This window comes from Neopelma chrysocephalum, unplaced genomic scaffold (assembly GCF_003984885.1).
Source record: "Neopelma chrysocephalum unplaced genomic scaffold, ASM398488v2 Primary Assembly neopelma1_23b, whole genome shotgun sequence".
NCBI classification, from domain to species: Eukaryota; Metazoa; Chordata; class Aves; order Passeriformes; family Pipridae; genus Neopelma; species Neopelma chrysocephalum.
The window spans coordinates 9,935,512-9,960,923 of NW_020897692.1; the positions used below are offsets into that span (position 1 = coordinate 9,935,512).

A 25,412-nucleotide genomic window follows, 5' to 3' on the forward strand; every position below is an offset into this window, starting at 1 on the left:
CAGGGTTGTCACTTGGATGGTATATGCTTCAGCTTAGCCTTAACATTTTTAGTTCTCTTAGGCCTTAGGCAGAAGTTTCTCAATTCTGAGAATGTGCGAGGGGAAAAAAGAAAACTACTGGGACTTAAGAATCTTCCACATCAAAAAGATATCTAGTAATGTTAGGCAGATGCACAGCTTTTTGTTTGGTTTGGTGATTTAATTTTGGTTGATGTTGCAATTTGGACATTGAGTACTGGAGTTCCTTGAGTCTGACCCTAATTAGGTTTGTGGTGTTACAGTGCTGCCCTTGATTGTTATTTTTTGGACTTGGTTGTTTCTTCTAGCAGTATCTTTAGAGGCTGAGCTCTGCTGATTCAGACTACTTGCAAAAACCATTCTGTCTGGGGCCTTTGAGTGTAGGTTTCTCCTGTGATAAAGCTGATAGTTCTTGTCCCATGAGTGGGCTGCCCTATAGAAGAAGTTTCCTAAAAGATTTTAGGTTCTATACAGCCCTGTAGTTCTGTTCTTTTCCTTTGGGTTGTGGTTTTTTTTTTTTTTTTTAGTTTGTTTTTCTTTAAAATTTTTTTTAATAACTTGGTTTACAGCATATCTTTATGAACAGTTGCAGGAACATATGGTGACTCCTGTTACTTAAAAGTATGCTGTTGAAAGTATGAAGACTATACTGCAGTAGCAAGAAAGATTGGGGGAGAGCAGGCATTTTTACAATCTTTCTCACTGTAAAATATTGAAATTTTTATTGCATTTTTGAATGTCATTGCTTTGCCTAAATCTGATCTATGACTTGGCAGATTCTGTAGGTAGGCACTGCAATAACTGAATCAGAAAGCTTGTGTTTTAGTTGATAAAACCTTAGCCTTACAATGTTTAAGAAATCTTTGTGTAATGTAGAAATTAGTCAAGTAGGAGTATTGAAGCCTTTCAAGAAAAAAATTATTCTTCTGGTCAACAGATTTCCAAAAAATCCCAAACAAAACTAACAACAAAAGACCTTTAATGGCTAGATGTTGCTCTTCTGTCTTACTGGATTGACTCTCATTGTGAGTTGCATCTTTGAGAAGTCAGGCTTTGCTGTAGCCAGCAGTGTGCCTTCTTATGTCTGAAATGATTCGTGTGCCTCAGGCACACTCCTGTGTGCCTGAAAGCCTTTTGCTTATTTGTAATCTTAATGTGTTCCCGATTGTGAAGTGTTCATTTGGACTGATTCTTATTACGTTACTGTAGCTTTAAGACAGTCTTTCTGAGCATGGTCATGTGTTGTGGTATCCTTTGCAACATGCTCTGTGTGGTAGTTCTGGAGCCAGTAAAGGTGGCCTTAGTCCTTTCATCGTATTCTGAAGAATGCTTTGAAATACTGATACAAAAAGAATGTTTTTACGATCTTGTATTAAATTCACAGATCCGAATACTTCAAAATCCTCCTACCTTTGTGACTATCTGACTTGCTGGAAAACTAAGCCACCTTAGCCTTTGACAATTAAAGGTCACACTATATATTTCTAACTGTTGTGAATTTGATGATGAGTCTTTTTCTAAATGCCAAAGCATTTCATCAGAGCATGTAGAAATACCGGGAGTATGTTTCAGAAATACATGAGAATTTGAAATATGTTAACTAGTGATTTGAAGCAACTTTCTGATTCTTTTGGAGGAGAAGGAAGAAAAAGAAATTCTAACTGAACCTGCTCTCCCCCTTTCCCATCCTCAGTTTCCTTTGAAAGGACAAGTCACTCAGTTATATTTGTGAAAGAAAAGCTTTAATCTCTCCCAGAAACACCACTGTCTGTGTTGCTGTGTAAATGTTGCTTGCCCTGGAAACCATATTGGTAGTTCAAGAATAGTGGTTGATTGTGTAACTCTTAGTGCTTGAATTGGTGTTTGTTGTTCTTATGCCCTCTGTCCCACTTCTATGGAAATGGTCAGAGAAAAGAAATAAACCAAAACAAACCTTTAAAATTGCAAAGTGTGAGGAGGAGGCTGACCTGCCTGTTACATCACTATTGGAGAAGGTACAGGCCAAAGTTGCATTTCTTAGCTATTTTCGAAAAACTGATCTTGGAACTAAGACATGCTGTTTCATTGAGACCCAGAAGGAGGTGTCATTGATAGCTGTAGTTCCTGTAAGGTAAAATGAGGCTTTTCACAGGTTTTCATGTGTCCAGGGGAAGAGGTTTGTTTTTGTTTTTTTTTAACTGGGGCATATTTTCATCTAGATCTCTGTACTAGAATCCCAGCTATTTGCTTTGATTCTAGACAGTCTCCTGTTGGAAGCTCATGATGAACGGTCCCACACTTTCATGTAAAATTCATTAGTTAAATTTTATGTAAATAGGCATTGTATCCAGAACTAGAAAGCCTGTGGCTTGTTGTCATTTGAGTATATTCTTTCTAATATATTTATTAATTATCAATAGGTTATGAAACTTAGACCTTAAATATGAACATTTTTTAAACAAAATAAGGAGTTACACACTTTTGTGCTTGTTTCACAAAGTGTTTGATAGCTTATTCAAAGATTTGGCCAGTGTGATAAGCATAGTTTCTTCCATCTGTATTAAAAAACATGCATTAAAACAGGTACTATGTAAACAGCTGAATTGAAAAGTGTTGCTTTTCTAATAAGTTTAAGTTTTGCAGTTGAAATTTTCATATTAATTTAGTAACATTATTTGGTCCAACTCCATTTTAAATTGTCAGCCCAGAAGCAAATTAGTTAGAATTTTAGGATAAAATCTGTATTTAACTGCATAAAAAAAGTTTGGGTTTTTTTTTTCTTTTTTCTTCTAAAGAAATATTGTGACAACTAAAAGATAAATGGGGACAAAACTTTTTTTTTCTGAAAGTATGAAAGGATATCTTACTGGAATCTCATGTAAGTAGTTATGGATCCTTTCAGCAAGATTAAGTTATGTGACTTGGCATTATATTGCCGCATCAAAACCTGAATGTAGTCATTCTCCTTAACAGGTATATTAATAGGGAGCAGCAACTCTAAAGTTCTTGGTCCTGAAAAACTTTTTAAAGTACTTAAATATAAACTGTTGTTGAATATAGAGTACAACAGGCATAAGCCACTTATTGGTGGCACTAACAAACTTGGAGGTTGATTTTTTTGCTTATGTTCTTGGTTGGAGTTAGGAAAGTACTGCAGAAGTCAATAATCCTTAAGGGGAAAAAAAACCCAAACCAAATCCAAAAAAGCTTGTAACCTTGCAGCAGGATAAAAATGTTAATGAGTCTGCAAACTTTTTAACTATGGAATTGTAAAAATTTGAATGTCTTCTACTTTCAACTGTAGAATTGTAAAAATTGAATGTCTTATCCTGTCTTACCAAGTTGACTAGTAGCTTGGGTTGGCTTTTCTAATAATGTCTCAAATTTGATGGGACAGTGCTTGTTATCAGAAATATGAAAATACAGAGCTGTGGTTGAGAAACCTGGTTGAGATTTCTTAGCAAGATTTAAGACCAGCTATTTAGCATGACTGACTTAATGGATTTGTTTTACCACAAATTACAGAGAAAGTACTTCAAAGGGGAAAAGTTGCCACAACTTTTTAATGTAGTTTTCAAGCAAACATGAATAATTCTTCTCTCGGCACTATTAATTTTTAGAGAAAGGTTTATATAGTGTTACTTGAAAATTCATTTAATTTTGAATTTAATTTTTAATCTCTATATGTCAATGTCAGGTACATGAAGTGAGACAGTTATGTAAATAAAGCTTGATAGACATTTTTGAAAAGCTGTAGTGCTTATGTCTGGGTATTCCTGAAGTACTGTTTGTGAAGAACAAAAGTTTTATTTCACTTGGAGATCTCTGCATCTTCACTTGAAAAAAGCAAGTGCTTTCATTCCTTAAAGGATTACAACGTGACCCTATTTCTAATACTTACTGCTACAAAAGCTACGTAGAAGAACAGGTGTGTTGGAAGGATCTTGGAATGGTGCAGGACTGCTCATGAAAACCTTATTTACTTATTAGTCTGTGTAGTAGCTTTCATTAGACTGTGTTTTAACTTTTTATGGAATGAAGTATGTAATGCTTTCATACGATCAGGAGAATATAACTTATTTGTGAATACTCACAAACTTATTTTTAGGTCCCTTGATTTCCTGACCCATCTTAAAGTTTAGACCCAAGCTCTTATGGCTGTGCTATAGTAAAGAAAAAAAAAGTGGCTCTTATTGGTCCTTAGTTTTCTTTTTCAGGTTGTTTCTTTCTTTGAGAAGCCTTGGGCTGAAGAAACAGTGGATTTGATAAGGTTGTTTTGAAGGTGATCTCGGAAATTCCTTTATTTCATTTGATCGCCTTTGAAAACAATTGGAGCAGTAGAATCAGCAAGCAGATACTAACCTACCTTGTAAGATCATCCTCTTCTGGTTATGTGATGGTTATAGTTGTATATCTCTGAAGTGCTGCTTTTATTTCAAATGATGTCTTAGTGAAACAGGTTATACTTAGAAATGCTGGCACAAAATCAGGAATAATTTAATTGTAATCAGGCAATACTTGTATTTAAAATATTGAACTTGTTTTTGAAACTGAAAATGTGTACTGCCATGCATCCAGTGAGAAAGCTTTGGAGCAAGTGGATACATTCACGCTAATTTTGTTTTACATTTACTATGTGAAGTTACCATGGGGAATATATGCAATCTGTGTAATTGCAGATAATTTTTTTATATTAAATACATATTATATATTAAAAAAACCAAACTAAAACCAACCCACGTGTTGATATTAAGGTTGAAAGTTACAACCACACAGACATTAAGAAATAAGGATGAGATTGCAGAAGACAATGTCTGAGTGTTTTGTCCCCAAGTCTGTAGCTGGCTGATTGTCTAATTAATGTAAAGTTGTCTGGTGCTGTTCCTGATTCCATGCGTTTCTTTCCAAGTGGGTCCTTAATTTCTTTTGTAGGATGTATAGTAGTTGCATTGCATGAGCCTTTTTTAAGCTTATACATTTTCCCCAACTTTTTAACAATGTGTCTTTTGAAAATTTTTAATAGAAACACTTTCTTAGCTTTGAGAGCTTTGGCTATGTTGTATTTTTATTTAACGCTATTAGCATAAGCAGTGACTGAAATTGTCATGTACAGACCTTGATCATAAAAAGGTCAAGTTGAAGCCTGTAAGAATTTTCCTGATTTCTACAATGGAAATTGTAGAGTGTAATTTTGACCCTACTTGAAGTTAATGGAGAGTCTGCAGTACGGTTGAAGAATCAGGCTATCTGGATGCACTGATGTGTTGGTTGTCTCCCTGCCCAATCTCTCTGCCCTCTTCACATGTTTTATGTGTTTATATAAATCAGTCAGAAATATTAAAGACCCCCATGGAGGTCATAGTAGGAATGTATTTCATAATGGCAATGATGTCTAGTTTTTGTGAATTTGGACACACACATTCCCTGTTAATGACTGTTTGAATGTTTTAGTACAGTTTAATCCTTGTTTTGTTTAGAATTTACTGTCAGTGTTATGGCGTTAACTGATTCAGGTCAAAAGGGTTTCTTCCTGCAAATTGTCAATCAAGCAGAGACTACTTAAGTTCCAATCGGGTTTTTCTGTGTGCTCCTGCTCCTTCAGAGAGCTGGTAACTGTTGACTGTCCTTTATTTTTAGCTTTAAGTGGACACTTCGTTACAGGCAATTCCTACGCTATACCTACTTATGTCTGTGTATCTTAATGTGTTTTCCTGCCCCATCTTCTGAAGTCTAACCTTCCACTGATCTGTGTGATGTGGTTTCTTACTTTCTAATTCTGCTTCTACTTTCAATGCAATGTGGCAAACTCTAAAGCCATAACAGCATTATCATATTGCTTACAACATCATTGTTTCCTTTCCTTTAAACAGTTAACCTACCTGGCCTAACTAGGTCTTTGTTAGCAACTACTGATTAGTTTTAGGCTGAAAGACATACCAAAAAAGTGTGAGTCCCAGTCAGAACAACTTGAAAGATGAGGTTCCATCTAGGACAGCTCAGCAAAATGCTCTGTGCATGGATTTTCTGCCACACAAGGTGATTTTTTGGACTAATGTCCAAAAGGTACATGGCTTGCTCATATGGACTATGTATTGTAATTTCCAGTGTGAACTAGGGATGTGTAAACAGTTATTTCTTATGTTGTGGCCTGCATGAAGTGTTCCACTTCCAGTGGAATAATGTGGGATTTTTGGATGTATTTTTAGGTCAGGTTTTGTAGTCCTATGAGAAATATAGAATGGCTTAAGTAAGGTTATGGATGCATTATTTTGAATCAGTTTGCATGTAGTCCTACTAAAATAGTTTTGAAGTTTTTGAGAGGTTCCACCTTTTAAATAGTATATAAGAGCACATCTTGAGGATACTGAAGAGCAAAACCAGCATAATGATCTAATAGTTCAAATAGAAGCTAGTACTGAGTATGCAGGATGTATATTAAGAAGAATCTTCTTAAAAAAAAAAAGCCGTAAATAATTTATATATAGCCTTTATATAACTTCACGCATCCATAAGGTGGATGATCTGTAAGACCTTTCATTGAAAGATTTCATCTTTCAAGACAAATGCAGCATTCCTGAATGGATGACTGAGTTGACTGGTAGGAAGAAAGAAACATTTTTAGTAAATAATTACTTCTAGTCCTCTTCCTACAATTTGATCCCTTGTTGCTGCTCTGGAAGCAGTGTAGAAGACCTGCTGTTTTTTTATTTGTTTTTTTAAACTGTTTTAAAAATTAAGTCTTCTTTCCACTCCTCCAAATGTGTAGCAACCTCTTCTAACTTTGCAGGAAGTCTGTAGATATTTTTTGGCTTACCATGGAAGCATGCTGTGATTGCAGATTGTTCCTTAAAGCGAAGGGGAGCACAAACCTCCAAAAGAACTTCCAAATACTTGGAGACTGATTTGACTTGAGCAACTGTGATGTAGTTTCATCACGTATGAAAGAGATTATATGTTTTAATAGCAATTAGTTAGCATTGCTTTTTTGCTAGTTTTAGAAAATTTTTTTTGGTATACCATTGTTGTGATCGTTAGAATCTAAATTTCAGTTTTCAAGTTTGAGTGTTGCTTGTAACTAATATTCATTTGTTCCTATGCATTGAAGTAGAGTAGTTCTCTTCCTGTTAAAGGTGTTTTAGTAGTCATACAAAATAGTCCTTCTCTTCCTTAGTGTCCATATAAAGCTGAGCTTGTAGGTTTTCCATTATCATGATGAGTGGAAATATTTCTCTGTAGCTGTTTGTCTTAGAATTTACTTACCTTGAACATGGGAACCAAAAAATATGTGTGTTTCTTTGGAAGATTTTGTTCTTATCGTTGTCTGTTTGTCTAGCACATATGCACTTTCTCTTCTGGTCTAGCTTAGAACTACAGTTTCCTTTTTGTTGCTGCATTGTACGTAATGGATTGCAATGAATACACAGTGATCTTTTTCACTGTATTTCCAACTAATTACCTTAGTCCCTTAACATGAATGATGGATTCTACCTCAGGGTAGTAGAGGCTTAGTTCACTGATTTTTTTTTTTTTTTTTTTAAACAATGCTGATGACTTGTGTTGGAAGACATGATAGAAATGTGTAGTGTGACTGTATGTAGACTGAGTTTCACTGAAGTGTGATAGTAAGTTATTTCTAATAATCTTACTAAGTTCATGACCTTTTGCATTTTGTCTTGTTGGCTTTTAATTGCTTCTGTTGATGTGATCTGTGCTGTCCCAAATCTGTTCTCAGTGGATTATTTCCTAATGTTCATTTCATAAAAGGGCTCTTATTTTTTCTAGAATCAATAAGAGAGAGGCCTGGCTTGAGAAACTTCAGTGATAACATCCTTTTAGCTCTGTGTGTCTTTCAAAATCAATAACTGTTATTCTTTCCTTAGAAAGTTTACCTACTCTGCATTTCTCCTACTAATTACAGTCTGCTCCATTTAAGCCAAATTTTCAGTACCTTATTATGGTTTTGAAATCTAGCTAGGTTGAATGAATTATATTTTCTTGGCATTAAATAGTTAGTTATTTTACTGAAGAAAGTCTGTTAAATTTCTCTGGTACTCTCTACTCTTGATTAATTTTCTTTTTACTTGATTTTTTTCTTTTTTTCCCTCCACGTCTTTTACTTTTCTTGAAAACTGAGTTTTAGGTGTTTCATACTATCTATTGATAACAGTTCAGAAAGGCTTATTATTGAGTTTGTTCTGTACAGTGCACTGTAGGTGGTACTATTCTCCCTTCCTACAACAAATAATTCTTATGCATCTAAGACATTTCATTATAAGTTTGACATCTCTATTCTGCCTGGTTTGGGGCAAACAATAGCTCTCCTCAAAATTGAGAGGAAGAGAGTCATCCCTTTTTCATTCTCTTATTTCATCATCATTCCTCCCTTCAGGGTGTACCAATGTTCACTTCTTTCCTTGCTAGTGAAAATATGGGCAGATTGGACTCTTAATTCTTGGAGCTGAGACTAAAAATAATAAAATAATCTTTTCTTAGTCTTTTGTGTAGCATTACTGGTTCTTCCCTGTTTGTGGCTGAGGAATCTATGCTATTACTTTGCTACCAGTAGTGCCTTAACACCTTCACTCTTCACAGCCCTTTGTTGGAACACAACCTTTCCTGAAGCACTGGAATAGGTTGCCCAGTGAAGCTATAGACTCCCTGTCTGTGGAAGTGTTCAAGGCTGGGCTGGATGGGGCTTTGAGCAACTTGATCTAGTGGAAGGTGCCTCTGTTCATGGCAGGGGTTTGGAACTAGATGATCTTTAAGGTCTCTTCCAACCCAAACCATTTTATGATTCTGTGACAGCTGTCGATTAACAACTGCTTTTTCTGTTCTTGTGAGCAATCTCTTCCCATAACCTTCTTGATGTAGTTCTTTCATCTTTGATTTAAAAGGAGTGGAGTGGGGAAGGCAGCTTCCTTCTTGATGAAGTTCTTTATCTAGCTTGCTGAAGTAACAGCTTCACTGATTTACTACAGCTTCCCTTTTTGTAACTTAACATCTAGTTTCTGTTCCAAATGACTAGCTCATCTCTTTTAGCTTTATTATTGAAGAAATTCCATTGTAAGGTGTCATTTATTAATCCCAAAATAGTTTTGATTAAAAAAAAATTCTACTGGGTAGCACACTCTGGTAGGCTTTGTTTTTTAATTTATAATAATAATAATAATAATATCTTGGATAGTTATCCTCAACAATAATTTTTGTTCTTATAAGGATCTTTATTTCCAAATATTTGTTCTTCAGACCTGAAGGATTGTACTTAAAGGTCTTACAGTCGCCCTTTCTAAAAGTACTTTTTAAAACCAGTTTCTGGACACTTTTAGAGTAAAACTGTTTGCACTGTACCTGTCCCTAAATAGTAGAATGCTATTTTTTTCCTTTACATAAGAAGGGAATGTTTTCCAACTAACACTCTAGTCCCCAGGGGGTTCTTGAAAATGGTCCATCCAAGCTATTTCTTGATGGAAAGGATTAAAAAACCTCATCATCTTAATAGTTGAATTTTTTTCCTTTTGTTTCTCATTTTTCCCCTCACCATGGTTAGCAAATAGTTCTTCCCACAACATGTCTTGTTTTCCTTGGAAAACAAAAAATCTTCAAAACTTAGGCTCCGGGAGAACCCTGAAATTTTATTTAAGTAGGACTTGAATGTTAGGAAGCTTGACACTTCGATGTTTCCTTTATTGGAGGAAGGGAAAGGAAACAGAAATCTCTATGTATAAAATACTTCTATTCCAATTTTTTACTATATTTCTGCAAAGCTTATTCTTGTGCTGAAATTCCTTCTGCTTTCCACCTGCCTTCCCCAACTGTCTCCCTTTAATACAGCGAGCTTTCTATATGCAAAAAGCAGCACAAAGTTGTAACTTTGTCATGGTAGTTGGATCTTACTTAGACTAAATTAATTCTACGTACCTGACTGTTGCAATGTTAGTGTCACTTGCTTGGAGCTCTGTTTTTATTTTCCATCTCTTTCTATAAGATACTTCTGTTCATTTGTTCTGGAATTCTGGGTAAAAGAGAACATAAAACTTGCATTGGTTTATGTTCCTCTTTTGCTAATTCAGAAACTCATTTGACTTTTAGGGAAATTATTTGTAGTAAGAAAGACCTTTATCTAACACCTGAAAGCACTGGTAATAGGTGTAGCAGCCTCTGTCACTGGGGGATGTGCAGGGGTGTGGGTGTGTTGTAAGACCATGGGGAAAGGATTTAGAATTCTTGCCTTTGTCTCAGCCTGTAAGAGAGAACAGTACTGACCTCACAGGTTTTTCGAGGCTTAATTTGTTAACTTTTAAGAGTAATGCTGGTGGCCTCTAGAAGGTGCTGCAGAAGTGCATAGTGTTACTGTCTGCAGGCTGAATATTGTTGGTTTTTTTTCTTTTTTTTCCTTCTCTTTTTTTTTTTTCCTGGCAGCATATAGGCCTGCCACAGTTAGGGGAAGAATTTTGTTTGGTATCTCTTTAAAGAAACTGCAAAAGTGCCTTGCTGGGGAGAATAGAAAGGGGCTTTCTGAAGAGGTGCTGAAGACATGAAAATTCAGAGTGGTGATTGGTCACCTCTGCTTGATTGACAGGTTGCAGGGAAAAACAAAAACCCATTTGTTCTGGCTTAATGGAACTGGAAAACAGAAAATGAGTATCAGGTAAAAATTCCTTTTTTAAAATCTTTGCAGTTCTCCTTTAAAAAGTGGAGTTTTTACACAAATCTACTCCTTCCCCACTCCAGTAAATTAGGAGTAGGAATTACAGAAACAGGCAGTTGCTAAGTTGTGTAATGCGGGTTGTCTATGTCAGTGCGTTTTCTAGGGGTCAGGTGTTCTGAAACACCTCAGCAGCCAATGCTACTGGGCTAGCTTAGCAAAAAGGCAGAGGATGGAAAGGGTGTAGTGACTAAGCCCTGAACTGGACCCAGCTCTCTGGTTAGGCTCAATTAGCAGGACATTCAAGGGGAAGATTTTATTTTCACTTCCTATACTGTGCCTGCTTTGTGGATAAAGTCTGTCAGTTTCTACTGCTATCAATTTGGCATCTTTCATGAGCATTACAAAATTCACTGAAAAGTGAATAGCTAAAAAAAGTAAGCTTTGTTTTAAAGTAGCAGTATACTGTTGTACAGATTTTATAATAAATTTCAACATCAGCACCACAATTTTGTAAATCATAATTGAAAATTATTTACTTGTATTAATTATTTTGTATGTTGATGTATTTCAGATTGAAGGACAAGGACATGGTGCAGTTTTTGACTGCAAGTGCTCTCCTGATGGACAGCATTTTGCATGTACTGATTCTCACGGTCACCTTCTGATTTTTGGCTTTGGTTCCAGTAGCAAATATGACAAGGTACAGTGCAAAATGAAAAATCAAATGTTTATCTCTGTTGAATGCATTGATGCAAACTTTTCTTTAGAGCTTCATTTCAAGAGGGTGTATCTTAAGACAATTTTGAGCCATTAATATGGGATGTTTTCAATTCCTGTTGTTTACATTGAGCTTTCTTTCACTGTCTTTTTTTAAATTATGGAGACGTGCTGTTAAGCTACTGTTTACGTGGGAAGTTCAAAATAATATTAATTTTAAATTCTCTTTTAAAGTTAACTAGTCATTCTGTGTTCTCCTAAGTGACGAGGTTAGAAGTGTCTACTAATGGGTCCACATGGATAATGTGAATAAACTGCAGTGGAACTGATAATAGTTAAACATTTTGCTTTAAATACTTTTCTGGTTTCTAACTAAGACAAAAAAAGGATGTGGGTGTGTAATAGAACTAATTCCTGCTATCTGTATTTGAACATTACATAGCCTGGGAGAGAATTATTTACAAAAAACATACTATATGTTCTAGTGATTCAGTTTTATGTTTGTTATTGAAGTACTGTCATGGATGCCTTTGTGCTTACACAGCAACTTTCCATCATTAGTGTGATTAAAATATTATATCTTTAATGTCATAATCTGCATTGTGTATTTGAAATGTGGGTGTCTTGCCACAGACCCTCAGGACTGTAAAAGATATGTGGTGGTTTGGTTTTTTTTTTCTTGTGTAAAAAATGAACATGCCCTATGAACCATACAGGTTACCTAGTTTGGAGCACCCACGAGGTCCTGGTTCTTCTTTTACCACCCAGGGAAGAAATGAGGTGTGTCCTTTCTCCCTCTTTCTAAGACTTAAACAGACCTATCTCCTCCAGGATTTTCATCTCTGCTTCTGGGCTGATACTTGAATGTTGTTGAAGTGCTGTTTTCTGGATCCTGCTTTGGATCTTTGGACTCAGTCTGGCCTTGAAAGCATTTTGGCAAACAGCAGTGCAGGGGGGCCTGAAGGAAGGAGAGCAATAGGAATTTTAGTCTTTGTCGTGTAAGCTGCATTTCTTTCTATACTCTTACAGAACCATTTGCATATTGGGGATTTATTTTTTCTCCTTGTCTCTTTACTCTGATATGCAGTCCTCAGGACTAGGCTGCTATTGCTATCCCTCAGTTATTACTAGCTGTGCATTTCCCCTTCTATTCCAAATTAAACAAATGAGTAGACGCACCACAAGCAAGGAAACTCAGGATTATCAGATAATTTTCTTCGTCTTTTAGAGTTCTTACTGTTCCAAACTTTAAAGCCTGTTGTAATAGAAACGTCTTTCTCACCATGTCCATGGATTGTTCCAGGTTTCTTTTTCTCTCCAATTGTTTTGGAAGTATGTAGTCCTCTGCTACTCAGAAATGCTGGAAGTGAAATGAAGCTGAGAGTCTTTTGTCTTTGCTGTGATAGATCAGGATTTTCCTTTACACTGCCACAGGAGAATTTACCTGTGAGAGATTAAATCTGTTTGAAGAATGAATGCAATTGCTTTTTCCTGCTTGAATTCTACAGATCCTTTGTTCTCTTGGGGTTTTTGCTGCAGCCTCTGAGAAAAGATTATATTTAAAATTTTTCATTTACTGGATGATTTAAAATGATCTTCCACAGCTCTTGCTGTGCCAGTGGTAATCTTGGCATTCTTGATCATAAAAAAATTTGGAGGAAATAGGACTTACATTTGTTACCTTTTTAATCTTAGTCTTCCACTCACAGAAAACTCAGCTTCTAAGTTTCTGATCTCTTCCTTGTGTGGTTCCATCGCCGCCTTTGTTTTTGTCTGACCTGATTTATGGAAAAGTGTAACTACAGGTAGGTAGGTGCTGAAGATAACGTTCTTTTTTGTGTCTTCCTCCCCTCAGATACTTGGGGAGTTTTCAGACATCTTGTCAGAATATGATCTGGTAGGATCTGTGGTTTTTTGACCTTAAAGTGTTTTCCATCTGCCCTGGAAAATTAATTTTACAGAAGAAAGGAGTGTGATAACCTGTCCTGTATTCCTGCATTTGCTCAGGACAGTGATTACAGCCGAGATAGTGTTAGCTCTGCTGAGAGAACAAGCTCTTGGTTTTCTAGATGTATGTTTTTTCATGTTATATTCAGATAGTATCTGTGTTTCCTAGTTGACTGAAACCAATATCCAAGGCTTTTTTCCCCCTACAATGTGATCTTGGCCATGATGAAGGTGAATGGAGTGGGTTTTGTTTGGTTGTTTTTTGTTTGGTTTTTTGATGACACATGTCTTGGTGGAGTAATTCTGTTGTGGGGAAAAGAAAAAGAATACCTTCGCTGCTTGTTTGGGGTCCCTTGAGCCAATCTCAGCTGAAATTTCTGAGTGTATGAAGATCACCAGAGTTCACTATCAACAGGGCATGTGCACTTCAGAAGTTCTTGCTTAGGTGGAAACTTGTCCAGGAATGCCTAGAGGTCCTAAAGTGTAAGGTGTCATTTTGTTGATTTTAAATCATAGACTATTCTGAGTTGGAAGGGACCCACAATGATCATTGAGTCTAACTCCTGACTCTGCACAGGACAGCCCTAAGAATCACATCATGTGCTTGAGAGTGTTGTCCACATGCTTTTTGAACTCTGGCAGGCTTGGTGCTGTGTGCACTTTTCCTGGGAGCCTGATCTCTGAGCTTTCTAAGGCTTTTGCTCCTGTAGACTGTCCAAACCACAGTACTTTGTTGCAAGTTGACAGTTTGTGTGTGGTGGATTGATGTAGTAGTGGGGAAAACCTCTTTGTGTAACTGTGCCCATTTGGAGAAACCGAGCATTCTGAATGTGTAGTGTAGTTACTGGAGGAGAGTCTATCTGTAGAGCTCAGACCTTATGGAAAGCTTTTGTGTTCATACCCAAACTGGGTTTATGAAATCATATGTACAGAGAACTCATGTGCAAATGGTGATGTGCTATCATCTTATTGTCATGAATTTGATTTCTAATAATATATAAAGAAATGTCTGATTGTTAGTGCTTTTAATTGTTTGTCTGCTGATTTTTCTAGGGATAAGATTATTGTCCTGGGTTCCAGTAGGGACATTCCGCTTGAGAGTAGGCCTGAGCCCAGGTTCTCAAAGAAAAGTCATTGTTGTCTCTTGTAGTAGAAAATTGTTGTTTACTCTCTCTACTATACCTGATTGCAATACAGAGTACACAGAAGAGTAATTGCAAAGAAGTCTTTCATGATCTTGTACCAGATCTTCCCTTTGCTTGAAAAACTTGGGATGCAGACAACATTGTACAGCCAAATCACAACATACTAAAACTCAGTTTGTATGACCTTGCCATTGGAATCTCTTCTTTCTCAGTGTGGGATGTACTTAATAGGAAAACTTACACTAGGTGTAAGTATTGGGTACTCTATTACTATGGTTTTGGAGAAATTTTAAGTCCTCCTAGAGGATCCATGTCTCTATCATATTTAGCTATTGTGAGTTGAAGGAACAAAGGTGTTAAGTGGGCCTCGATTCTATCAATCAGACACATAAAAGCACTTGTATCTTTCTCATTCAGCCTCTGTTAGAAAAAATCTGGCAACAAGAGTTCATCCAGTCAGGGCTTCTTACTGCAGTGGGATATCACTTTGTCCATAAGTATTTTGAAAGGGTAACCTTTTGAATCCCTGAAGTAAATTCTTTTCTATTGCATGCTTCTACATAACTTTCCAATTTCTTCCTATTGTTATTTTTCTGAAGTCTAGATCCCATGATTCCTATGGGGTTTTTTTTGTTTTTTGTTTAGTTTTTTTAATCCACCTCATGTGGATGCATGTAGGTACTTTCTGAATTGACAAATGTCTGTCGTCTTCTCACATCCAGGACAGGAGACCTTTGTCATTGAGAGACCAGACCTCTGAGTGTCTGCTATAACCTCTGCCTTACTGATTTTTACATAACAAGTTACTGGAAACTATGTTATGGATTGGTTATGATAGAGCATGCTCTTCAGAAATCAGATTATGTTCTATGACAACTTAGGCATTCCTCTGTCCAGGCTCAAAAGACAAGATTTTTTTTTTTTTTTAGTTCTCTATGCATTGAGTCAGTCGTTAAACTGAGTACATTAGCTGCCATGGGGTTCGCTTGCCAGTGGGTAGTGTTGGGATGTATAGTAAACACATCAACTTCTCTTCTGTTCACTTTTTCTTCTTGTGGTTCAGTATCTTTCTGATTATACAATACTGAGATACATGTGCCAACAAGGGATGGAGCATAAACCTTTTTTACATACTATTTGGACAAAAGAATTCCTCGGTCTTGAGGGTCTGTGAAAAGTCATCCATAATAAATTATGAGCCAGGCGGACTGAAATAAAAAATAAGACTGAGCCTGAAAAATTCAATTTTATCTCAACTTTTTTATTTTATCTATTGAAACTTTTCCAGATATCTAGCATTATAATACGAACATATATGTTTTGCTGGTGTTAAAATATTTGGCAATGCCCTGATGTAATAAATATTTTTCCTATTTTTCTTCTTCCTGCACCATAGCTCGTAAGTCTGTGACACAATTTTTTATTATCAGAATATATATTCAGACTATAGAAGAAAATTTATAAACTAATACATCCATGCTATGTTCGGTAGAGATGTCTTCAAGTAGTTAAATATTGCCCCATTCCCCTATTCTTTAAATGCTTCCCAACATCAAACATGTGGATTGTTCTCTTTGCAGTATAAAATAAAAACGACATACTGGGCAACAAAACAGTAATGGAGTAATTAAATTTTTCCCTTTAAACTGAAATAAACAGATTGGCTTATAAGCCTGTTTTTGTAAAAGTAACAACAAGTGTCATTGTTAAAAATACTTTTGGCAGTTATCTTCTGTATGTTTTTTTTAATAGGTTCTTTAAAAAAATTACAAAATGACTTTGTTTGCAGATAGCAGATCAGATGTTCTTTCATAGTGATTATCGGCCCCTTATCCGTGATGCCAACAACTTTGTCCTGGATGAACAGACACAGCAGGCTCCACACCTTATGCCTCCTCCATTTTTGGTTGATGTGGATGGCAACCCTCATCCTGCAAGGTATCAGAGACTAGTTCCTGGTCGTGAAAACTGCAGGGAGGAACAGCTTATTCCTCAGATGGGAGTGACATCTTCAGGTACGGAAAATTTCACTTCACTTCACTAAACAATAGTCTATCTCCAGGTATTCTATGCTTTCACTTTGTCCTTTTGCCTAATTTCTGGGCACAGTAGTTCATGTAGTGTGGAAGAATTGCAATGTCCGTGGCACTGATTGCTTGTGACAATTTTACTTACAGTGTTGTCATCGATCAAGTTGGTGCTAGTTGATGCTAGAACACCAGTTAGCTTGGAGCTCATTTTATTACTGGAACAATGTATGGTGCTGAGTGAGCTTTCAGTTATCTCTTTGGGATGAGATTTCCTACTTTAGAAAACTGAGGAAGTAGACTGATCTTCCACAGATAATTAGAAAAGAAACTATAGTAACTACACTACACATTTTCCTCTTCCTACAATAAGAGGAAAATGAGAAGACACCTGAAACAAACATAATGCTCTTCCTCTTTAGATGGAGACAGTCATTCAGCTTAAGCTTTGGTGGTTTGGTTAGAGAACTCTGAAGCCTTGATAAGGGTACAAAATCTAGGAAATTCCTGAATAGTTTTGTTCTCCAACATGGAGATGTTGGGAGGAACATGCCTACATACAGGGCCAGTGGCTGGCTGTTCAAAACTACCTGAATGTGTTTCACATGAGTGGGGATGGAAAAACAATGCCTACTCACTACATGTCACTAGCTTATATTAGTGTGAATGAGGAAACAGTGGCTGGTGAAAGTAGCTTTAAATGTTTTCAAGATAAGCATTGTTAAGTATTTAGATATTCTTGAAAATATGTGAAAACTGACTAATATGTGCCGCTAAATAGTGGTTTACACGTATATGACACTTAAGCCTGTGGTGTGTCAGAGATTCCAGGAAGGGTACCTGACAGTGTTTTTACCAAAGTGTCTCTTTATCCTTATTTGTAGACCTCGGGATTATAAGCCACTGAATAGTTAAATAATTTTAAGGAGGATTTCCATATTTCCTCCAAAATTACAAGAAGAAATGCTACCTGAGAAGCAACTGTAAGAAAGGAAAAAATCCTTTCTGGTGAATGTATGCCGTGTTTTACCTCTAACTTTTAAGCTAGTGGCGTTGAAACTAAATTTGATTTCTAGGGAAGGGTGCGACTTCATTGTTACAGCTACAGCATGGATCCACTGCATTGTGAAATTCTCCAAGTTTGAAAATGTCTTGGGCATATTCTCTGATATAATCTCATGAAACAAGTCAGACTCTGCGCATAGACCCAACAAAATTAAATTTAATGGTGTGTCTGCGTGATACATGAATGCCTATAGGAAGGTGATGTCCATAGCATTTTGTTTAATAGCAGGAAGTCATCAACTGTTTTGACAAAGAGATTATTGAGAGACACAAGACTTTTTTCTGTCTCTTTACAGTTCAGTGACAATATATTCAGCCTTACGCAGAGGTAAACTGTTTCTATAGTGTATATGTTCCTTTTCACTAAGGAAGCTCCTTTTCTTTCTGAAGACTTCTTGTGGGATTTGGTGAATCTCACTCAGAGCACTGACCATTTATTTCTTGTCAAGTTTTCTGTAGGGGCTTTTAAGAGTAGGGCGAATTCAGATAGTCATGCTCTGTTTGCTGCTTAGATGTACCTGAAGCTCCTTTAAAGCAAATGTTTTGAAAATATCAAGTGCATACCAGTGTCTTGATTATTTCATTTAAAAAGAAACCACTTGCTGTTTCTTGCTAAGGCTAGTCTCATAGCTAGATACATAAAAACATTCCTTTTGTTTAGGTAGCAGTTTCCTTATTTCAGATTATTCTTGGGTTATTAGTAGTATTTCCCACTGTTCTCAGTAGACATTATGTCTGGTCACAAGATCAACAAATTAATCTATTTCACTACATGAGTCGGAAAACATCCAGCTGTGGTTATACTAGAGCTCATTCCATGTTTCCAAGGTTCTGCTGCTTTACAGAAGTGGACTTCAATAACCTTGAAAGCCTGAGAGCACTATCTTAAATATTTATGTTTTTTTCTGCATACGGTTATGAGATAGCTACTTCTGTGCAGCCACATAATCAAAGCTCTTCGTTTCTTAGCACAGTTACTGTATGTAGTCTTTGATTTTGCAAAGTGCAGTTTATACTGTGATATTTCTTTGGAATCGTGCTGGAAAAATAATTTCTTGAGCTTGTTTCTTTGAACAGTGTTATCCCTCATTACAAAGTTTTGCTAGTTCTGTTTTCTCTTGACTAGAGCTTCCCACCACTCCATTCCACCATTTCACTATTCTGTGTGAAAGTGTCTTGACTACCTTTTTGAATGAGTACTATAACCCTTGTCTTTTTCTTCATTCCTCTCTGTTTTTTGTGACCATTGTGAGTATGAAAACAGGTTTTGTGTTGTTTATGCTTATATGGTGTGTATTTTGCTTGCTGCACAGAAATGCTGTTATCACCTTGTAATCACTTCTGTGAGAACTGTTTCCCTGTTCTATCAAGAGATCTACCCAAAAGGAGGTTTCTTGGCTGTTTTACATACCAAAGAAAATTAACATTACTTATTCTGTGTGGTCATTATGCCTATGTGGAGCTCAATCAAGCATTTTTAATGCTTGGTGTTATACAGTATAGATAATTGTTTTCTAATTCATTTGGACCTCCTTGATGTAGTTCTTTCATTGAAGCTTATAAAATGTTTTATAATGCGTTTGAGGCAGTCTGATCTTGGATTTGAACAATTTACATTGACTGAGCTGACAAACAACAGTTGTATTAAGCTTCTGTGGCTTGCCGGCACTTGATCAAATTTAACTTTTATTAGGAATCATGAGTGGTCATCTTTACCTGCTCCAGGAAATATAATGCTCTCAAATATTATATTAAGGAAAAAATTGTCCTGTTTTAAAAAATGACTTTTAGAAAAATAAGCATTAGCCTATACTTATACATGTGATAATTTACTCTACTTTTAACTTTCAAAGCTAGAACTTAGATGAGCTATCTGTAACATTTGGTTCTTCAAATTAACATTTATGAGTTGTTCTCCTGTATATTTTACTTCACAGGATTGAATCAAGTTCTTAGTCAGCAAGCAAATCAAGAAGTTAGTCCGTTGGATAGCATGATTCAAAGACTTCAGCAAGAGCAGGACCAGAGACGTTCTGGGGAGGCAGGAACCAGTAGTACCAGCCGGATAAACAGAGGTAGATCACTGGGGGATGGGTGTTGAGACTGGGTGTTGGAAAACATAAATGCCATTATTGGCATTTTGGTGAACTACTGGACAGGAGGTATGGAGCCATAGTAAATAATACAGCTTTCCCATGTTTTTTTACCTTTCTGCGAAATCTTGGGATTCTTAACATTATAAATGTATCTTTGTTATTGTCTGCTCACTCAGGGGATTGCAGCAGCTGTGTTCCCTTAGAAGTAACTAGTCTGTTTAATCTGGAATTGGCCATCTACTTGTTTGAAATCTGACTTCTCTCAAATAAGGACACAGGAGGGAGAAAAGTGGAAGGAGCTGCTTGTTTTTCTGTAAAGCTGTTCCATGTTTCAGTGTCTTGCACTAGAGTACACAATAGTTTTCAACGCTTAAAAAGTCATGGTTAGCAGTCCACTAGAGTAAGCAAGAATAGCTTGTGTGGGGAAGAATATGGAAAAATGTTTAAATTTTGCTACTGTGTAGGTGTTTGAAAGTTCTTCCATGTGTGTATGGTTTTGTTTTGGGTTTTATTGGTTTGGTTATTTTTAACCTCTTGACCATTTCAGTTTTTTGTCTGTAAATTTTAAAGCTTGATTCCTGATTTCCAGTGTTGTGGCTTCATTTTTTTAAAGGTAGAAGACTGTTTAAGGAACACACCGATTCAGTGAGATAGCTCATTGTTTTATAGTACAGATCTAGAGTGCAGTAGCGATAGTCAACTTTGCATAAATGTTTTCAAAAGCATTTTTAAAGAAAAGCAAACATTTGCTTCACTTCAGATTGGTGATACATCAGCTCCTTTTCAATGTGAATTTTTAAACAGAGTGCTGCAGCCCAGTAGCTGTTTGTGTGTGTGTAGACGTGACTATAGAAACTGCTGAAATAGTTATATTGAGTTAGTATAATTTCTTTCAAAGTAATAGATCAAGTAAAATTATTTTTTCCCTTTCATTCTGAGATTTTCTTTTAAATGGTACCTTAAGAATTTCAGATCAAGTACAACTATTGCTTTTTGATTTTTTTAGGATCTGTAAGTTCTACCTCAGAAGTACATTCACCACCAAATATAGGATTAAGACGTAGCGGACAGATTGAAGGTGTGCGTCAGATGCACAGCAATGCACCAAGAAGCGAAATAGCCACTGAGCGGGACCTTGTGGCTTGGAGTCGCAGGGTTGTTGTGCCTGAACTATCTTCTGGTGTGGCCAGGTAAACACAGGCCAAAGTTGCAGAGAATTTTAGTTTGGTGAACCTAATTAAATTGAACAGTTTTGGAATTCACGTCATCGTAGAACCATTTGTGAGGGGGTTTTATTTTTTATTTTGTTGTCTCAAATTTCTTATAAAATCAGTTTCAGTTTGAAATTACTTGTTTGTATAACACTTGAAAAATCTTGGAATTCTAGAAGGATTGGGAATAAAAATTGACCACTTATTGAATGACAGAGGCAATGGAATCTAGTTGCCTCAATATTTTCTGACTTGTAGCATAAGATTACATGTTTTAACTCCTTTTATTCTTGTCATTATATGGCATTTTATGGCTGGAATACTGATGTAATCCATCAGGTGCCTGAGGTAAATTTTGATTTCCAAACTGGAACTTTATTTGTTCAGTAATTAACTCTTATGATGAATACTTTAATGAGCAAGTCAAAAACCTACTTGCCACAGTCAAATATAAACTGCTCTAGTTCAATGAAATGAGATGGAGATCTTACTTTGTTCAGAAAAGCTAATTTTGAAGCCATATGCTAACTGTAAAGAGAAGAGCTACTGTTCAAAGAATGTTATAAATGTTGAATATTTTTTCCTTGGTTTGGAATAGGTCCTCTCAGTTGTAGTAATTGCCCTTAGAGTTAACATCTCAGTTTTCTTTTTTCAGTAGGCAAGAAGAATGGAGAACAGCAAAGGGAGAAGAAGAAATAAGGGTGTATCGGTCTGAAGAGAAAAGAAAACACATAATGAGTCACATTCAAAGAGAAAACAAAATACCTACTTTCTCTAAGGTAAGTAGTCACCTGTACCTCATCACAGAAAGAATCATAGAATTTAACTCAATGCGTTAGGTCACATAAATTTACATTCCTCTTCTCAGTTTTAAATTTAAAAAACGGGGTACAGGGGTTTGTTTACCTCCCCAGAATGAGGAAGCATGCCTGTACTGATGTTTCACTATGTTCTGAATAACAAACAACAGGGATTGATTTTAGAACCCCCTGAGAAGGGGGAGAATCCCCGCAAATCTGGTGTTAGGGACATGATTTGCTGTAGGGAGTCCGTCAGTATTAATCAATACATCCTGCTGCTGTTGTCTCCTGTTTGATATACTCTCTTTATTTTCCATCTCACATTCTGTAAGCCATTTTTACTTTTCAATGGATAATTTGCAGGCGTCCCTGAAAGCTTGTGTTTTACTAAGCTTTTGATTAAGAGTGGAAACAGTCTCCTGTATAGTAAGCGTATTACAAAACACAAAGCATGGGTTCTCCTCTACCGTTACTTAAAATTTACTTCCGTTATTACAAAAATATAGTTGGTTATTTAGCTAGAAAAGCACAAAGCCATGTGCAATGCATAGATAAAACTAATTTCAAACAAACAAGACATAAAAATCTTCTGTAAACATATCCTTCAGGTTTTTTTACCAGCAAAAAGACATAAGATTAAATTTTTTTTGCAAGTTATATTCAAAAAATCAAGTCACGACTCTGATAAAGTTAAGAGCAATTAAATAAACTGCTCAGATTTTAATGATTTTTATTGTTGCTTGTGGTTAGCACTAGCAAAAAACTGTTCTGTGATATTTTTAGGCTTGTTTAAAATAGAAATTAATAACTTAATTATAGCTGCTCTTCTTTTGCTGTGACTGTGTGTCTTTAAATACAAGCTATGCTAGGTTGAAGATAGAACTGGAAAATATGGTGTAAATCTTCCTTTTGCTTGAGAACACCCAGTGGGTTTGGATACTGATACCTTGTAACTTACATTACAGTACTGTTGCGAACTACAGACCTTTTAATTGCATAATGAATTCTTAAGGGTTTAATGAGAGGATTTATGATCTAAAGGAGATGGGGAACACCTTCAACAAAATACAGGGCAAAACATTATATTCTAGTAATCTCTAGACCTAAGAATTACAGCAAGAATTCTATAAAGTGTCTCATTCTACAGTACTGTCAGCTGCTCTGGAAACAGAGTAAACAAAGCTCGTATTAAGACGTTCTCATTTTGAAATTCAGTTGTATTCATACTGGTAGGAAATACTGGGTTTTATATCAATTTTTGAAATTTATCAGGTCTATTTATATAATAATGATAAAATAATATTTTCTTTTCCCTTCTGACTGAAATGAGTAAAAAATACAAAAGTAAAATGAAAAGGAGGGCAGGAATGCATGTTAGCATTTTGGATTACATGCTAAAGTGTAGGTCAATAAGGAAGAGCACAGAGCAGCTGTAATTACATTTTGAGGAGATTCCAAAGTCCTGTTGCTAACTTTTAGTCCAGGGTCATTGTAGGGTGTGATAAAAGTAGTACAAAATTATACTTCAATCCTTTTTCTTTAACAATATCTGCAATTTAGATGAAAGTCACATAAACATTCTGCTATTGAAAGCCCGCATTTCTTTGACACAGGTCATACTGAGAAGTGTTTATATGTGATTGCTTAAGGGACTAATGGAATTGTGGGGGAGAACTTAACAGCTTGGGTGTTTTGACCTGAGTAGTATTTAGTAAATAGTATTTAGTATCACTGACCTGCAGGCTGAATAAAGAACTCAGTTTGACTTTAAAAGTAATTGGTGAGGAATAGGGTTTTCTCTGATTATTGCTAGACAAAAACACTTAAGAAAAGAAACAGAAAAAACTTGAACCCCAAAACATTAATGAAAAAGGATAGAATGGAATTTTTGCATTTTCAAAATGGAACTGTATTTCAAATTATTTGTTTTTAGGAGCAGAGGAGAAGTGAGATAAAATGCTTAGGTAAATGTTCCCAGTCGCAGTAATTAAGAGTATTAGTTTAGTAAACTACCAGAATTAAAGCATTTTAATAAATATTTAAGAGTGTGAAATTTCTGTATGCTAGAGGGTTGATGTGATGTTTGTCCTAGTAAAATGTGACAAAAATGGATATATTTCTCATTAAGTGGAAATTTTATGCTGAAATTTCTAGAAATTAAGGTGCGAGGTAATTATGGATGGACAAAAGTAGGCCTCTGTTGTGATGGCTGCAAGTGACTATTGTAAACTAAGAGAACATGGGGAGGACAAATGTGTGCTTTGTTTTGCTGAAAGTGGCTTAGCTGTGTTCTTCAGAAATAGTAGTTTTTCTACTTACGTAGAAAAAGGAAAGGAGGAAAATAATCTAAAACTCCAGAGACAAGCACTTAGTGCTTTGCGTTCGTTATCTTCACTGCTTTCAGAGCAACTCTTACCAATTTCTTACATACATGTGATGTGGTAAGAGTAAAAACTAAGTAATTACAAGCACTGATACAAATGTGAGGAGAATATGGAAGGATGCTCTTTAGCCAAAGAGAAAATGTCAGGACAAGAGGCTGTGAGATATGTAATGTTGGGGTTCTGATATTGGACATATGCTTTGCCTTGCCCCTATTAAACTTTCTAGTAGAGGTAACTTCCTGTTGTCTTAAAGAAGGAGGAACCATTTTCAGATAAAAAATAGATACTGCTGGTTAAGAAATACTATGAAATTACTACAGCCAAAGATTCCCAAAATTACTCCAGCCCTGTATGGAAATGTAGCAGAGCTGTGCTTCCTGGTGCTGTCAGTGTCATAAGGTTAGTAGATTTCAATGGTCTTGATGTTACCAAGACCCCCAGCAGTGTCCAGTATCCCTTTCAAATATAGGAAATGCCATCACTTGTATTTTGCAGACAAACTGTTCTGACAGCAGCTGTAATTTCTAATGTATCAATAGATTTGCTCTAATATTGACTGGAAGCCTTGGACAGGATACAAGGTACTTGTCAGCGTATGTGACTGTTCATCGAAGTGTGTTGAGAGAGATAGAAAGTGATGATTGAATCTCAAATCATAGGTAATCTTGGTGTTATTTCCCAGCCTACCCTTAGAATTGAGAGTCCAATTTCAAGCTCTTTCTTTAGTTTATATGTTGGGGAAGGGGGCATTAGCTGTGTTTCCTTAGTCATTGTTGAACATGCTGGTGATAGATTCCATTTTGTCGAAAAAAACCCATTGGAACACTTCATAGTCAAACCTTCACATTGGACCCCACCCCTCCCCTAAATAAAATTCTGCCTGACCTGCAGTTTCTCATCGGATTTTGCAAAGCTGTGTTGAATAGGAGTGATGTTAAAATACATTTTTTTTTTGCAAGATGATGCGGTTTTATACCTTATGGCCCCTTTTATCATCCCTGCTTGAGCAGTAGATTACAGGGTGAGTTCTAGAGATCCCTTCCATCATCAGTCATTCTATCATTCTGTTACTTATGGATAAGTACTTGTACTTTGGCTTTCCTGGTTTTTTTCTGTTCTTATTTTGTCATTGCATCTCTTCCAAAGCAGTTTGTTACCCTTTAGCATCACTAAGACCCAATATTTATACAGTGATATTATTTTCTCCCAGGAAGGAATTATTGGGGTAGGGGGACTGAGACTGGGGTGTTCTGTTTTTTTTCTTTCCTCAAGCTTTGAACTACCAGAAGGAAAGAACTTTTTTCAAAGCCAAAGAGTAGTGCAAAATGCTTGAGGATCCACAGTTGTATTTAAGTAGGGAAAAGCTATATTTATA

At 36.1% G+C, this 25,412-nt stretch overlaps 1 protein-coding gene across 2 annotated transcripts in view; it reads left to right on the top strand.

Moving 5' to 3' along the window:
• The window catches only part of PHIP (pleckstrin homology domain interacting protein), a 112,316-nt gene that overhangs the window by 48,980 nt on the left and 37,924 nt on the right, over nucleotides 1–25,412 (top strand). Inside the window, exons 16-20 of one of the 2 annotated variants that reach the window (XM_027696873.1) lie at nucleotides 11,217–11,345; nucleotides 16,244–16,469; nucleotides 19,484–19,621; nucleotides 20,649–20,832; nucleotides 21,512–21,632. In XM_027696873.1, the coding sequence (XP_027552674.1) occupies nucleotides 11,217–11,345; nucleotides 16,244–16,469; nucleotides 19,484–19,621; nucleotides 20,649–20,832; nucleotides 21,512–21,632 (798 nt within the window). Of the gene's footprint in view, nucleotides 1–11,216; nucleotides 11,346–16,243; nucleotides 16,470–19,483; nucleotides 19,622–20,648; nucleotides 20,833–21,508; nucleotides 21,633–25,412 lie in introns of both variants that reach the window. The other variant, XM_027696864.1, reaches the window with a different exon arrangement.